This window comes from Perca fluviatilis, chromosome 5 (genome assembly GCF_010015445.1).
Source record: "Perca fluviatilis chromosome 5, GENO_Pfluv_1.0, whole genome shotgun sequence".
NCBI lineage: Eukaryota > Metazoa > Chordata > Actinopteri > Perciformes > Percidae > Perca > Perca fluviatilis.
Window position 1 is genome coordinate 26,349,448 of NC_053116.1, and position 16,642 is coordinate 26,366,089.

At 44.2% G+C, this 16,642-nt stretch overlaps 1 protein-coding gene across 1 annotated transcript; it reads right to left on the bottom strand.

The window, feature by feature from the left end:
• Positions 1-1,340: 1,340 nt before the first annotated feature.
• On the bottom strand, positions 1,341-11,371 carry mbd6 (methyl-CpG binding domain protein 6). Its single transcript, XM_039799703.1, has 10 exons — positions 10,757-11,371; positions 10,118-10,289; positions 6,681-9,095; positions 5,212-6,206; positions 4,701-4,809; positions 4,374-4,519; positions 3,222-3,980; positions 2,973-3,025; positions 2,689-2,755; positions 1,341-1,470 (listed from the first exon to the last, which is right to left on the bottom strand). Exons 2-10 carry the CDS (start codon positions 10,218-10,220, stop codon positions 1,399-1,401), a joined length of 4,719 nt encoding a protein of 1,572 aa, XP_039655637.1. The 5' UTR covers positions 10,221-10,289; positions 10,757-11,371; the 3' UTR covers positions 1,341-1,398.
• Positions 11,372-16,642: the final 5,271 nt, after the last annotated feature.

Consider the following 16,642-nt stretch of genomic DNA (forward strand, 5'->3'; position numbering starts at 1 on the left):
GCAAGAGATGCCAGTACTCTTGGGGCAGGGCAGTGTGTGGAGGAGAGCTCAAACAGTGAGGAGACAGAGGGAAGATATTACTCCAAATCCACAGTAACACACGGACACAACAGATCCACGTACAGTAAGACGTCATTGCTCCATGTGTTTTAGGTTTCCAGCCATTTTGTTCAACCAATGAAAGGACATACTGTACTGTACTTTGTATAAACTCAGGATTCCAGCAAATATTCCATTTCAAAATGCAATACCTTTTCCAGACATTTATCTCATATCTGGGCAGTGAAAGTTTTGATGGGTGTCAGATATTAAATAGTCTCCAACACACCACAGCTACATGTAATTCTTCAGAGCGACAATTGACAGCAAGTGGGTTGCCAAAATGTGACAAATGATGCTTACGGTTTTTCTGAATACATTTGTTGTGGACCTTTCAAACGATAAAAACTGGATGTTGTCAGGTTTACTTCATCCTAATGTGTTATGACACGTTTCAGAGTGGGTGTCCAAAAGAACTTCATTTTTTGTAATTGTTTCGCATTAAATTCATAGTGATGTACAAACCATTAAGGAACATCTCACAGGACATGAAGAATGATAAAACGGTGTTTTCTGTGTGGCCAGAGGTCGATGTAAAGTGATTCATGAAACCTGATACAGTGAACAACAATTTCCTTGGCTTGTCCCATATAAAATATATTTTACACTGTGAAAGAAAGAAAAAAAGCTCAAGTCTGTTCCTTCTTATATTCTCTTACAGCACCTTCTGAAAACCCTTCAAAAACATATTTTTTTTTTTTTTACACAACCACTGTGTGTCTCTGCAAAGAACCCTTTATCTTACAAACAGACAGGGTCTTGTTTACTAGAATGAAAATAAATTCTACTAACGGTCGGACAGTGAGGGGCTCAGCAATAGCACTGTTGTCCAACATGCACTCAGACACATAAAAAGACACACACATCCACACTTTCAACATAGAGCACACTCAAGTAGTTGGGCTTCATCCTGACTCAGTTATACACTGATGAGAAGAAAACAGTGCTCTCATTCTAACACCAACCATAATTAACAGATATCTGATCACAATGTCGAGCAACCATTATTTTGTGAACTAGACCTAAGAGAAGTGAAAAAGTATCCACAAAATGTCTCAAGTTTTTTCTCCCACTTTTTATAAATTAACATTTCAGACTAGATCTCTCTCCTATTTTTTTTTTCATAGTGGTTGCCATAACAATGGTTGACATGACAACGACATAATATTAGTGCAGTTGAATAACAAAGAAAGAAAGGTCTAAACAGTGGTGAAGATGGTGGAGAGATTTTTTTTTGGGGGCAGCATCTGGCCACCTTTTGATTGGTGAAGAGCTCAGACTTACAACTCCCTCCATCAATCACTGCCTCTGGGACCTGGCGCCTCGTCGCCTCCTGCCGCGGACTGACCTCTCAGGCTTCAGCAGTGCTGTCTGGAGCAAGACAGAGAGAGAAAAACTACAGTCACATTGGCCTCATCTCCCTCCAGCCCCCCAGTGGTGGAGTGACTGTACCACCGCAGTCAGAACTGCACAATTATTCCCAGCATGGAACAAAAAGCTTTCTCTTCTTTAGCAAACCCTTCGCAGGGTATTAAGAGTGCAGCGTAAGAGACAGAATACTGCGCCTTTAAACTTCCAATGTCTGATTCTAGCCTCCTCTGTTTTTAGCACCCTGCTTTTTGAAGTCCTTTCGTGAGCTTGGAAACAGCAGTTGAGATAACAATCTCACCACAAGGCCCATTTAAAAGTTTGTGTTTTGTTTTCTCACCTGCTGTTTTGAAAAATCAAGAATAAACTTAGACCCCTCCTCTTTTAGAAGTCCTAAAAAAAATTGAACATCAACAACTGCTGCTGAAGCTCCTAAAACAACACAACTAATCGGACTTTGGGGTGAAATTGTTTTCTCAAATGCTGCTTTTTGCTTAATTCTTTTTCTCTTTTTTTGTCTTTTGAAAAGATTCTCTGACATTCTTTTAAATTGGTTTGTGCTATGCTGTGAATTGAATTGCTGTGGTGTTTCTGCACACTTTGGACAAGCTAAGTAAAACACTTTAATTCACAGTTAGTTGAATAAAAGTGATCATATAAAGGAAATGGTAAAGCAGACATTTGTTGATATGAAAATATCACACAGGATTACGTTAATTTGTAGCTTGTGGTACTCTAAATGCTAATGTCAGCATGCTAACATGCTCACAATAACAATGCTAACACGCTGATGCTTGTTTTTAGTGCTAATTAGCAAACTAAGTAAAGCTGAGGCTGATGAAACGCTTTGCAGGCATTTGGTCATAAAACAGTACTGAATAAATAAAAATTTTGACCTGATGATTCATCATGAAGGTGAACATGAATGTATGTACTACATTTAATAATAATCCATTCAATAGTTGTCAAGACATTTCACTCAAAATCCCAAATGTGAACCTTCTGGAGGTGCAAGAGGATCAGGTGCTAGCATGGCAAAAAAAAAAAATCCAAGCTTTTGGAAAGTAACAGTAACCATTTGTTAAAAACTGGGGGAGGAAAAGGTGGCTTGTCTGACTCAAAAACAGTTTGATAATACTAGTGAGAGGTAATGAAGACAATCAGTGCTGCTGATAATGAAACCATAGATATTTGAGTCACTGAGGGGGAGCTGGGTCTTACCGTAGCCTTGGTTTCCTCTAGTGTTGTAGCATCCATGTCTCTGAAATCCTCTAACACATTCTGTAGCCTGAGACAAAAAGCAAGAAAAACATGAATACTCAATACAGCATGATACAACCAAATAAACATGATAGAACAGTCGCTATGAAAAGTTCAGAAAAGGCATGGATTCATTACAGTGCAAGGTCTTGAGGCTGGAACAACTTTTACTGGAAATTGATTCATCCAGGTGATTCCCTGTCTAGAGCATGTCTGAGACATTAACGGTTAACAAGACAACTTACGTTTGTTTCCTTTTCCTTCCTCTTCTGGCTCCACCAGCTGCTCCGGCTTGATCCTTTGGAGGTAAAATCAGAAATCACAACAATAATGAAATCATCTACAGGTATCAGTGGTACATTCCTCTTTTTACAGTCTTTGGTCCATACCATATTAAATTCTGGTGTCTCAGCAGGATAATTATGCAGTCCCACTTTGTTAACATTAAAATCGTGTTTATACATTTAAAGGAAACAGGAGACCCAGGCACTCACCCTTCCCTGTTCAGTGTGCAGCAATGTCCCAGCTGTCTCCTCGTCGGTCCTCCCACTGCATCCATCCCTGGGACTGAGGTACCCCACGTGGGGAAGATGCCCCTGCCTATCTACTCCTGCCTCCACATAGGGGCACACAGCCGCAGCAGGCCCAGTACAGTCTGTCTTAGCCTCCTCCAAGTATATGGATGGCAAAGGAGGCTCTGGGTGGGTATGGCCCTCTACCATAACCGGTTTCCTTTGTAAGGGTGACGTAGACCCATCCTCAGTGGGTTTGGGCGTCCCCTGGGCTGGGGAATGGGCTGTTGCCTCCAAGCTAAGTCGAGATAAGCATGGATTGCGGAGGGAACAGGCCCGACGTGGGCTGAGGGAGACTGGGGCACTTGCCTGGGGCAGAGTTGGGACAGGGGTATGGTGTTCCACAGGGAAAGAAACCGGTGGTAAGGCACAGAAGGGTGAAGTGGGGTCAGATGGCCCCATGTGGGCCCTGCCTTCCTGCTCTTTAGCACTGACTTGAAGGAAGGAGGTATAAATCGTGTCCATGAAAGAGGTGTAAGGATCAATAACAGACCTGCCCTCAGATACCCGCTGCTGGGGTGGGGTGTGTTCTTGGGCAGGCGCTAAAACAGGAGCTGGAACAGGACTGGGAACCACTTCGGGAGCCATCTGACAGGCTGGAATGTCTTCCTGTGGGGCAGGGCTTTGTGCTTCCTGCAATGTCATTGGCTTCTCTCCTTCTGAGGGTGGTGCAAGGTTTAGCTGGAGGAAAAAAAAGGGAGAAAAATTTGTGGCAATCAATAACGACAATAACAAGTCCCAAAATATATGTGAGGGAACAAACAATGAGTTTTCTCACTGAGGCAAAATCATCCAAAAGCAAACTTTACACATTTCCTGTCATTAGGATTGTCAAAAATATGAATAGTTTAGTTTGAATAGTTTGAATATTGCTTTTAAAAAGCACACGTTTGAATATATTCGAATAATGTCCACAAGAGGGTAAGCCAATACTACTTGTAATTTTGTTTCAACACAAACATGTCTTTTAGAGACCGCTGATACAGCCTGCCGCTGAAGACGTTTATCATTTATCAAAAATGAGAAGCTGTTACCTGAATGTTTTATCCACTAAGCTACATGCCAGTTACCTACCTGTATGTTGTTGAGCAAGTTGATAGCTCCATCAGGACCCTGCAGCAGAGGCATGCCCAAAGCAGAGGTCTGGACTGGGGGTAGGAGGATGGAACCTGCTCCAATCCCCAACAAGTTGTGGAGGCCTGTGATGCCAGAAAGATCTCCTGCAAAGACACATTTCATAGATGCGCTGATATAATGGCTTTCTGCTACATAATGCAAGCAATGTTTAAAGTTTTAATACTGAGAACAATTGGTTGTTTTTGCTGGTATAATTTAATGTATTCTAACATACAGAGTTTAATCTTTAGAAAGAAGTGTTACACAAGGTGGCCACCGACTCACCTAATACAGCAGAGTTAAGCAAAGTGGGCAGTAACTGTTGGAGGATGGGGTTGTCTTTGCCTTGAAGAGACAGGGGGATGAGGGTGTCAACACCAGCATCAGTGGGTACCTGGAGAGTAGAGTACAGTAGAGAAGCTCAGTTACTGAACTTAGTTACCACTGAACTGCACTTTATACTGCACTCTATTAAGATATACAGGCTGTAACCAACCCAAAACAAACTATGTAGTTAAAGTAAACTATGTAAGACCCCCTCGAAAACTACATCTCAAGGGGTTATTCCTAATAAAATAAATTTCCATAATAGTTTGAGGAGACCTTCATTTAAAAACTCATTTAGAGAAAAAAAAAAAAACATCTTTTAAAAAAGGAAAACAGTTTATGGTTTTAAAGAAAATAAGCAACTAACACAGGGGGAAACAATGGAGCAGTTAAGGAAATGAGCTCAGGTTTTTCTAGGGAAACAAGGAGGAGCTCAGAGGAAATAGCTATAGGAGATAGGGGAGCCTACCTGAGGTTGGGTATGTTGGGTTTGCTGTGCAGAAGCTAATTGGGTGTGGGGAGGTGGGTGGAGTTCGGCAGAGCTCAGGGCAGCAGTGAGCAAGGCAGGGCTGAGGGGCAGGAAGGCTGCATGGGAAGGAGGAAGAGAGGCAGGAAGGAGCAGAGACTGGAGCGCTTGGATAGAGCCCTCAGCTCCTGGAGGAATGGGGAGAAGGCTCTGAGCGACCTCCAAGAGACCCGCGCCTGATAGGGTTGATGGATCCAGGAGGCCAGAGGTCTTATCCAGGGTGAGACCCTCCAATGTGGTGGGGATGTGTTGTGGCTGCTGGAGAGGAACTTCCAAGCTGACCTGGCTCAACTGACCCAGCCCAGATAGAGGTAACAAAGGTGTCTGCTGATGCCCGAGCAACAAGGAGGCCATAAGCAGAGCCTGAAGGCTAGGTTTTTCTGTTAGCCCTAGATCAGCTTCCTGTCCTGGGGTAGGGGTTGAGGCGGGGGATGGGAGCGGGTTTAATAGGCCCAAAAGGCTCAGAGGCAGCTCTCCTTGGGCACCACTCAACAAGGGCAACAAGGGAAACAGAGGATTGTTGTTTATCTGTTGGTGCTTCTGCTGTTGATCCTGGTTTTGCTGCTGTGTCTCTTGTTGTTGCATCAGTAACTGCTGCTCTGCAAGAGTCTGTGGTGGTTGTGCATTGGCAGGGGGTATCTGCGCATGTTGCCCTCCCAGCCACAGCCCCCCTAGTGGCAATGAAGCCAGGACTGTAGGGTCCAGGAGGGATGGTAGACCTCCTGTGGATGACAGCAGCTGAAGCAGCTGCTCTTGGTTCATGAAGGGGAAGGCCTCTGCCAGAGGTAAGGGAGAGGTTGAGTCGCCAACAGCTGAAGGTGTATGAGGACTGTGACTGTCCATGAGACGAGAGGAGAAAGCGGGCCCGGGGCTTGTGGCTGCTGGAGGTTTGGTCACTATGGAGATCTTCGGGTCCACACATCTAGGCTCCTCTGGCCCTATGGGACACATAAGTCATTTACATATGCTCAGGCGGACTTATAAGATCAGTAAACAAATTGTATACAAGGGGTCTTGAGCTGGGCGGTATGCAGTGTTTTACACAGGATTTAACTGTGGTGGTTGTTACTGGTACAACATTGAGCGCAGATAGATTGCTGAAAAAAACAGCACTACATTTACAAGCTAGCAATAACATCACATTGATTCAGAGCAACACTCAGGGTGCAACCATGAGAAAACATTTGTACCCTTTTCCCTGAACCATTCTAAGAAATATAATCATCCGTTAAAGCCTGATTTAAAAAGGTATAGCTCATGACTGCACACAGTTCATACATCTCGAGGTCTACATAAGGTACAATTTCAGTATATTGTAAAGATCTACAAACCATATTACATTAAAATGCATTCAAAGTTAAGGATTTATCTTCCAGACTAAAAACACACTTCAGACTGAAAAATATTTTCACCTGCTGTTGGATTTTCTTGGGAAGACATCACAACATCAGTGGTACGGTCGGAGGAGCTGCCCTCCCCCTGGGGTAGAGTGGATGATGCTGCGAGAAGGGCCAGGACATGGTTGCTAAGGTCAAGAGGCTTCGGGGAGCTGGATATCGCCATAGAAACACTGCCTTGCGAATGACTCAAGTCCACCGATGTAGGTATGCTAATACTACTAATCTCCGTGGCCTGCGGTGAGGCTTCCCGCAATGGTGCTTGGGAAACCGAGTCTATTGTAGGAATGTGATTTTCAGTCAGTTGATGCTTGTCTGAGGGAGTGGGGAACATATGCTGCGATGGGCTGATGCTGTTGTGTAAAGCTAAATTTGAGTTGGACAGCAGTGTAGAAGGAGAATGTCTCTGTAGAGGACTTGATTTAGTAGACTGAGGACGTGATTGAGACTGCACTGATCTGAAATGAGAGGAAGTGGGGGGAGGAGAAAGCGGCTGTAGCACCGAGGGTAAAAGATTAGTGTTACTGGTTCGGCACGGGGACCGAGTCTGTGGGTGCCTGACGTTAGAGTGAGGGGCGGGAGAAGAGGGTGACCGTCTGGGGCTCTGCTTATTAGTGTGTCCACCTCCTTCAATAGACACAGATCCTGGCTGAGCTGACGCAGAGTTCAATGCTGAGGCCTGTGCGTTCTGCACACTGAGCAGGTGTAACAGAGCAGACAGAGGCTGGGTTGGAGGGTCCAAGCCAAGAGGTGAATGTGTCGGGCCTGTAGTGAAATCCAGAGCCTCAGTTTGTCTCGGAGGCCTGGAAAGGTGTGCCATCTGTCGGGGAGCAGGGAGCCTTGGCATCTGCCCGGGGAGGAGAGGATGATGGTTTTCTAACATGGCAGCATTCTGGTTCTGCACAGCTGAGGTAGAGGAGGAGTGCGAGGAGGAGGGGAACGAAGGGGAAGAGGAGGATAGGTTGATAACTGTAGCAGAAACGGCGTCTCCTGGTGGGGTTTTACGCGGCCCATTAGTCAGCTGCTGGGTGTCTCTTAGCATGGTGAGCACTGTTGGAGATCGCCGCTGCCTCTTTCTGTGCGACGCACTGCGCTCTGCTGTGGGAGGCAGGTGGGGCAAAGAGGAAGCCAGGGACTGGGCCAGAGAGTGGGATGGAGGAAAAAGGACAGAGGAGGCTGCTGCAAGGGAAGGATGGGGAGGCCTAGTAGAAGCATTGGAGGAGAGAGGGTGGCTGTTATGTAAAGTGCTGTTTGTTACCTTTGATGACTGTTGCTGCTGTACCTCTTTCGAGGCCTCCAGAGAAGAGGGCAAGCTCAAGGGGTTGCTGGCCACATTTGAGCTCGGGCCCTGGGTTATCTGGTTAGCCAGCTGAGCTTTGGCAGCTGCAGAGAGAAGGCTACTTGCAGGGAAAGAAGCTGGGTGTGGCAGCTTGACCTGATGGCTGTGGTGGTGGTTCAGAAATGGCCCCAGAGGTAAACTAGAAGTCCCTGCGGAGTTCAACCCAAAACCTGGTGGTCCTGTGCTAAGAATCGGACTCATGGCACTCTTTAAGGGCTTCGAGGAGAGAGCATTAGGGTTGCTACTGCTTTGGTTGGTCAGTAAGGAGGGGTTAGCAGGGATTAGGAGGTGGTGGTTATTAGTGCTGCTGTTGCCTGAGTTCTTAAACTGCTCCAAGATGTCTTCCAGCTTGTACTTGGGAAAGTGGGGGCTGGGATTTGGGGAGCCATGGAGAGGGGAGTGTGGAGAGGAAGAGGTGGATTTCCTCCTCTGAGGAAAGTTACCTCCCATCAGTCCACCTCCTGCTGCTGAGCCTCCTCCATGATCAGAGAGAGCGGAAGGAGAAGCTGAAGGGTGGCGGGAACGCTGGTGAGGAGACGCACAGTTCATGTTATTGACAGAGGGAGAGGGAGAGCGAGAGAGGGGGGAGCCTCCCACAATGACACCAAGAGGATGATGAGCGTGAGTCTGTGCTCCTCTTCCTCCACCACCCATGGCCATAGGGGAAGAGGGAGGAGGTGAAGAGAGGGGCCCGTGCCGAGGAGAACCTGGAGTCTCGGGGGTTTTGGGTGTTCTTTGACCTTGAGGTGTGGGGGTGCGGGGTGACCTCTGGGCAACGCTGTACGCTGGGAATGAGGAGGTGGAGGAGGAGGAGGTGGAGGAGACAAGAATAGGAGAAGGATGGGGAAGTCTTCTCAAAGCATCGAGGGGGTGGTGAGAGTGTGTGCCTGTGTGAAGGACAGGGGAGGAACCATTGTAAGGGTAAATAAAGTGGTAGGAGGATTTGGGGCTGGCAGAGGGGTTTATGTGGATGTTGCTGTGGGGTCGAGCTGGGGCCGGATGGAGTTTGGGATGGTAAATGCCATGGTCCTCTTCTTCCCGCTCAACAAGTACTCGCTTTGAATTGCGGCTGTCCACTCCACTGCTCATCTCTGAAAAAACACACACACACACACACACACACACACACACACACACACACACACACACACACACACACACACACACACACACACACACACACACACACACACACACACACACACACACACACACACACACACACACACACACAGTATTGCATACAGTCTATGAACTGAATACTGAAAATTAAACTTCTGCCATATCCAAGTGCTCAGGAGGAGAATTTGGATGTTTGATTTTGATGATTGAGGTAATTGGAAAACATCCTACTCCTGCCCACTCCTGTGGTGATTCTGATCACACACACCATAAAAATGTTTTTCTATTAAACATTTGTTGGGCCCTTACCACAGGGAAATAAGAAATGTAGCCGTTTCAGTTCCTACTGCTTTAAGCAAAATCAATAAAAGTCTATCTAAACATGGACATCGATCATGTCAGTTTCTCTAATAACTAATGTAGATTCCTATATAAACAGACACAAACCAAATGGTAAAACGGAAGACGTCAGAAAGAGAAAGGAAATGGGGAGAGACACTAAATGGAAACATCTGATTCTGTATTTCGGAAGCATGTGGTTTACTGGAGGACAATGTATTTACAGTACATGTGTGGTTAAGCCCAATAATAAAAGCCTCTCATACTTTCATAAATTAAATTCCATCTCTACTTCATCCCACAATGACGATTATACTGACAAAGTGCTCCCACACACAGAGTAAATTTGTGTTGGGTCCTGGGGGACCTGCAAGATCATAGTCCAATTGCAGCCCTCTTACATGAGGTGAGTACTGCACATACAGCACACTCAAATCAATATAGCAATTTGGTGTTTTTTGTTATCATCTAACACACATAAACTAGAGAAACCTTACAAATTAATAATGATGCTGATCAGCATCCATTAAGTGAATCTGTAGAAATGAGTATAGAAAAGCCATTTTAATAGATTCTTTAATGTATTATGTATATATTTGTACACACTGTTTGATAGAAGAAGAGTAGCATGTCTCAGTGCTTCAAAATGTACCTGGATGATGAAGGTTGGCAAAGGGCAGCTGTGAGGCCTGCATACTCCGACACAGAGCAGCCATCGCCACCACTTTCCTGCGGTGGTTACACAGTTTGGTCATGTCCTGCTCTGCTTTGCCTAATGGCTGGATGTGCTGCTCCACCTTCACTCCCACAGTAAAGTTGAAAACCTGATACCAGATAAAGGAGGATCGGACAGAATTTAGATAGGACTCTTTGCATAACATTTCATCAAAACTAGTTAGGTATTTTACACTCATAATAGGCATAGTCCCACAAGGATCATTGCTTATTACAGACTCACATTTTTATGATGAAAAGGTTAGCCATGATTCCACACAGTTGTGGAGTTAGTGAAAAGTTAGTCATAGATATTAATAACAAATTACCTTTTCTCTATGCAAACATGTCTGTTATTAGAAGCTAGTTTAAGTCGTGTTGTCGACATCAATATCAAAACAGCATGCATTGATATCCTCAGTGTGTGAACAAAAAGTTTGAAGAAATTAAAAGATCATGGCCATGCTGTTAAAATATGTTTACAATGTCACAGAGTTACTAAATCTTAAAACCCTATAATGGGTGTATTTTGTAGACAGACAAACAAACAAATTGAAAGATTATAGACCGGCTTTACCTTATGGATGATGAGTGGACACTCAAGACCACATTTGCAGGTGCCATCAGTCAACAGATAGGTCTTGACCTCGTCCAGAGAGGATAGGGCAGTGCCACTGGGACTATAGACAGAAGACAGAGACAAACTGTAACAGAAAACTCAAAGCACACTGAAAAAATATGAACACATATGTTCAAAGCCCATCAAAGTTCTAAGTTGCAAAGCTGAACATACCTAAAGATCTCATAAATTAAATCTTATGGAGATTTGAACAATTCAGGCACTCCTAGAAGGCTACGTATAGAAACTGAAAGATGTAGGGTTTAACAGTGAAAACACACCGGACGCTAAGCGTCACATATAGCCGCATAGCGCAGGGAGGGATGGACGGAACAGAGAGAGAGAGAGAGAGAGAGAGAGAGAGAGAGAGAGAGAGAGAGAGAACAGCAGCCCCACTGGCAGCTAAATATGTATCTGCCTGCCACAACCTGAGGGACTCGTTACTATAAGATCCCAACATTACACATTGGTTTAGGATTGTACAGTCATTATATTGTACAAAACTGTTAAGTATTACATTGTGTTATGTAATTGCTTTGTAATGTAGTATGATGTATAACTATCAGTGCAGTATAGAATATATGTGACACCTACTGTATTTATTTAATATGTGATATGTACTATATATGTATTTTCTGTAAACTGCTTTGGCAACATGTTTTCTTTGTTCATGCCAATAAAGCAAATTAAATTAGAGAGAGAGAGAGAGAGAGAGAGAGAGAGAGAGAGAGAGAGAGAGAGAGAGAGCAAGCTTTGTGACCCGCGCACAGGCATAATCACACATACAGTATGTAATGCAACTCCCAAACAATCAGCATCCATAAATATTTGAATGCGGTCACAGCCCCGTCTCCATGTCCTGCTTTTAAATCTTTTTGAAGACCCTGCAGTTATTTGGCTTGACCAAACTTTAGTGACATATACATACACACATTATATACATACATACACATACATACATACACACACACACACACACACACATATATATATACATATACACACACACATATATATATACACATATATATATACATATACCACACCACACATATATACATATACATACATAAAATATGTTATATATACACACACACACATCAATCACACACACACACATACATACACCACACACACACACACACATACATACACACACACACACACACACACACACACACATACACCACACACACACACACAGAGAGAGACATAAGAGACAGAGACCCCACCACACCACACCCCCACACACACACACACACACAGACACACAGACACAGACAGCACACAGAGACACGCACAGACACACACACAGAGAGACACACACACACACACCACACAGAGGCACACAGAGAGAGACACACAGGGGGCGCACACAGCAGCAGCACACAGCAGGCAGGCACACACACACACACAGCAGACCCCCAGGCACACACAGAGACACAGACACACAGGCAGGAGACAGCACACAGGGCAGAGAGAGACAGAGACACAGCACAGGCAGGCAGGCAGGCAGAGAGAGAGCACACAGCAGCAACACACACACCACACACAGCACACACACACACAGGGGCAGGCAGGCAGAGAGAGAGCAGCACAGCACACGCACACACACACACACACACACGCACACACAGCAGCCACACACACAGCAGATCCAACGACCACACGAGAACCACAGAGCATTGACAGAAAGACCAGAGCCCGACGAGCGCAGAAGAGGAAGGGAGACACAATGAAGGAGAGAAGGAAAGTAAGAGCCCTAATATGGGGCAATAAAGGACCAGACACAGAGAGAGTGGAGCGTGGGATCAAGCACAGAGGCACACACACAGAAATGGTAAGTGGAATGGAGGGTAGACCCAGACCATGGACAAAGCCGGAGAGGGGCACACAGAGATAGGTAGCAGAGACCGAACAAGGAGTGGAATAGAAAAAAACGGAGAGGGGATGTAGGGACTACTGGATAGCGGCTTAGAATGAAAGTAGTAGTTGGAAAGCAGTACTACTATAAAATAGTAGTGGTGAAGGATATGGGACCGAGCAACACAGTGAGGGAGGGGGGATGTAGTGGTATCCCCCTCTTTTGTCCCCACTACTGGACAGCGAAAAGTGCCCACACGGTGCCGCAGCCAGAATAAGCACACAAGAAAGCAGAATGTACAATAGGACAACACAAAATCCTATAAAATGAAGTTAAATTTGTTTAAAAGACGCACTAAAACATTAGTAGTATTAAAAATAAATTTAATATTATAAATATATATTAGTATCAAATTAAAATATATTTTCTAAAAGAGCTTTTGAAAATGTAAAGTTGAGTTTTTTGTAACGGCTCCAAAAATCAGTAAAAGGCTACCAATCGAAGCTGAATTTCTTTAAAATGTAATGCATGCATGTAGTTGTATGTGGTTTGTTGTGCCTCACTGTGAGTCACTATGTAAGACACACACACATGAATAGATAGAAGGAGTAAAAGGAAGCCTGTGGTGAGTTTTGGGTAAAGTGTTTTTAACCTGTATGGAGGGACAGAGGCAAGATGAAAATACACACACACAACAAGGAAGAGACAAGGAGCACAGAATGTAGACGCTTAGGAGTGATACAGGAAGGTGAAATAATAGACATATGGAAGGAAATGGAGGGACGAAAAATAAAGAATGAAGGAGTGGGTGAAGAACAAAATAAGGGCTAATTACCGGATTGCACGCTTAAAGCAATTACTGAAAGTGTACTTTTGTCCTTTATGTGCCCAAAAAGGTCTGTCAAAGTGCTCAATATTTATTTTACTCATTGTGTGGCCCCAATAATACAAAAGGTCTTCATGCTCAAAATTACTCATTTGTGTGTGTTCAACAATCAGGATTAGTGTTCCCACACAAACATATCACAAATGGGTGGTGGCAAAAGGGGAAAGTTTTGTAAGGTTAAGAATATAAAATAGAATAATGAAAGGCATTTACATACTTTGTCTTTGAGAAGCCAGGATCTGTTTTGGCTAGGGTATCCTCTGTCCAATGTACATGCTGGTAGGTTAGAAGCACACACACTGCCAGTGTGGACCTGACTTGATGTGCCCAAACACTCCGTCTCTTCTAACTTGAAAGTTTGTTGAATATAAAATAGAATAAATGAAGCACATTTAGCATAAATTTTGTTTTTGAGAAGCTAGGTTTGTTTTGGTTAGGTTCTTTAGTCTAATGTACATGCTGGTAGGTTAGAAGCACACACACTGCCAGTAAAATCTGACTTGATGCCTTTAAAACACTTGATTCTTCTTCAACTGAAACAGGAATAAGGAAGAGAACTCCTGAAGGTGAATATGTGGAGTTACAGTAGAGTAGGGGCCGTGGATGGAGATGGAGAGGGCGGAAAGGAAAGGGGTGGAGGTAAGAGTGGATGGGGAATCTGACAGGGACAACCAGGGTAAATAATTCATGTAACAAACCATTTCCTGCAGTTAATGTGTTCCAAGCGTATTTTCCAAAAATGATAGCTGAAATGAGATGCATTACTCTCAAAAAGAATACAACTTCAGAGCAAGCTGCGGCTACTTTGAAGTGGGAGGGTGTGTTTGGATAGGCCCGTGGTTTACTGGATGTTTAGCTACAATATAAGCAGCTGCCTTTCCAACAAACAACATACAAGCTAACGTGCTTGCAACATGAAAATAACTTGAAATACAATCTTGATGGAAGTCGTAGTTGAGATTAAGTCAACATATCTGCAGTGTGCAGCACTCTCACCAACTTAAACGACTGATAACGGCAGGCTAGCAGCTAGGCTAACAGCTAAGCTAGCAAGCTACCCTACTTTGTACTATGTTGTCGTGACAGCTGTCAGGCGCACAAAACAATCCGATGTAAAAGTCTTGCTTCTTAGCTACGGTTACAAGAAACGAGCCAGACGCAATACTGCTTCGCAGAAAACCTCCATGAATTTGATCACCAGATTGCACTTACTTATTGACAGCCGTTCGCCAACATTGGTAACGTTAGCAGGACCTATGAACCTGTCTCTGCGCGTCAAGCTCTCTGTGTTGGCCAAGTTTTGGATACTCGCTTTTCTGGCTCGCGGGAGAATCAAGAGTTAGCTGTCAAGCTAACTGACTAGCCAGATAATGTTTTGAAAACGGCCGATACTTTAGTAATTAACTGTAAAACGAACAATTTAATCATTCAAAGCGCGTATTGGTGCGGTCAATCAGCTCTCAGCGTTTATGCAACGTCTGCCATTCCGATTTAAAAACAAAGGGCAATAACGCTTCATTTTACTGCGCCTGGTATCTCGGGGCTAACGCTATCAGCTAGGCTAGCAGAGCTAACTAGCTGAATTTACTTGATTGTGGAGTGTCCCAACAAGACTTAAGGATGTCCCGCTCCCGGTGCACAGTTATCCAGCCGTTGCTTTGGTCTCTGCTCTCCTAAACCGTCTAGCATTCAAATGTATTCCGACAACCATAGCGATCCATGTAATCCCAAATTCACAGTTTCCCACTGTTTTTTTTTTTTTCTTACAGATTCCGAGCAAAAAAATAATGGAGTTTTCTGTCGGGCATGCGCATTCAGCGCTCAGGGAGTATTGTACCCGACATGCAACGGGACCTTTGTAGTGTTCCAGACAGACATCAGTGCGGAGCTCCTTGATAGAGGACATGATAATGAGAATAATAATAGGCCCGTGATACATGTCTGCAGTTCACAATAATGGACTAATGAGCACCTGTCTACGCTGAATTGTAGCCCAGATAACATAGCTATCGTTTATCAAGATACAGACATTAAATGTAAGTTAAAAATGTAGGCCTATTTCAATGTGTACAATGTATTAATGCATATCACATTAGGCTCTATATGCCTACTGCTGCTCAGAGGGCCCTTTCATTCTCTGTTTGCTCTAAATAATTCTTCCATGCATAGACTACCTTATTATAGTGATGCATTATAGAAATGTCTGTCAAGGCAGTAAAGTTATTGCCTTGTTTGTGTGTTTGGTGTTGTCTGTGATTAACATATTTCAGAAAGCATACACTGATTGTAGTAAAGACTGAAATAAGCAACCTAATAAAGCAGGTAACTGCCCTGGGGCCCCAGACCCTCAGGGGGCCCAAAGGCTCCAGGTTCACCATATGGTGTGTGGTAATTAGATTAATTTACGAATTAGTTTGGTAATACTGTATGCACCATTAAAGCACAATATAAACTGAAATGATGAAGGCCTTATGGTGACATCTGAATCATTACTCTTGTAGTGGGGCCCTCAAGATTATGAGTTAAAAAGTAGCCTTTATTTATTCAGTTTCAGGCTTGCATGGTGTTAGTTCCAAATATATATCTGTGCCTTATAAGTTACCAAAATGTAGGCTAATACATATACACTGCACAGGAAGTGGGGAAAGGGGGTGGTCAGAGGCCCACAGCTCAAGTTTACCCCAAGATGGTTATTCTGGCCCTCAGTTTGGTGACCTGATGTTACCTATAGCACCTCCACCAGGACAAACCTTTTATTTTCAGGTGAACCATCAAAACACACATTTGCGGTGCACTTTCATGCTCCAAACATGAAGGGATTTTTGGTTTTTGAGACCCCATGACCCACCTCTGAAAACCTCCACCATCAGGGTCCCTGTGACTTAATCAACTGTTCTGTTATCTGCTGTGAAAACTGATGTGAACTCTCAGCTAAAATGTTTAATAATAAAAGGTGACACACAGGTTTGTGTATTGTTCTTGGTCTCCAAGGGATAAAAGGACAAGGACCGTGAGCAGCATGAAGACAGAGGGAGAGAAGGTATCTGATTTCCCCTCGTCATCGGTGCTCACTCTGAGGTCCCCAGCTGTTGCA

What these genes read in the sequence shown, in the direction of transcription:
- mbd6 (XM_039799703.1), bottom strand. Translation starts at nt 10,220, where the DNA reads ATGACCAAACTGTGTAACCACCGCAGGAAAGTGGTGGCGATGGCTGCT. An exon ending in CCAAGAAAATCCAACAGCAG is followed by an intron (nt 6,207 to 6,680) that starts GTGAAAATATTT and finishes TGTGTCCCATAG; the next exon opens with GGCCAGAGGAGCCTAGATGT. An exon ending in CCCAACATACCCAACCTCAG is followed by an intron (nt 4,810 to 5,211) that starts GTAGGCTCCCCT and finishes TCTACTCTCCAG; the next exon opens with GTACCCACTGATGCTGGTGT.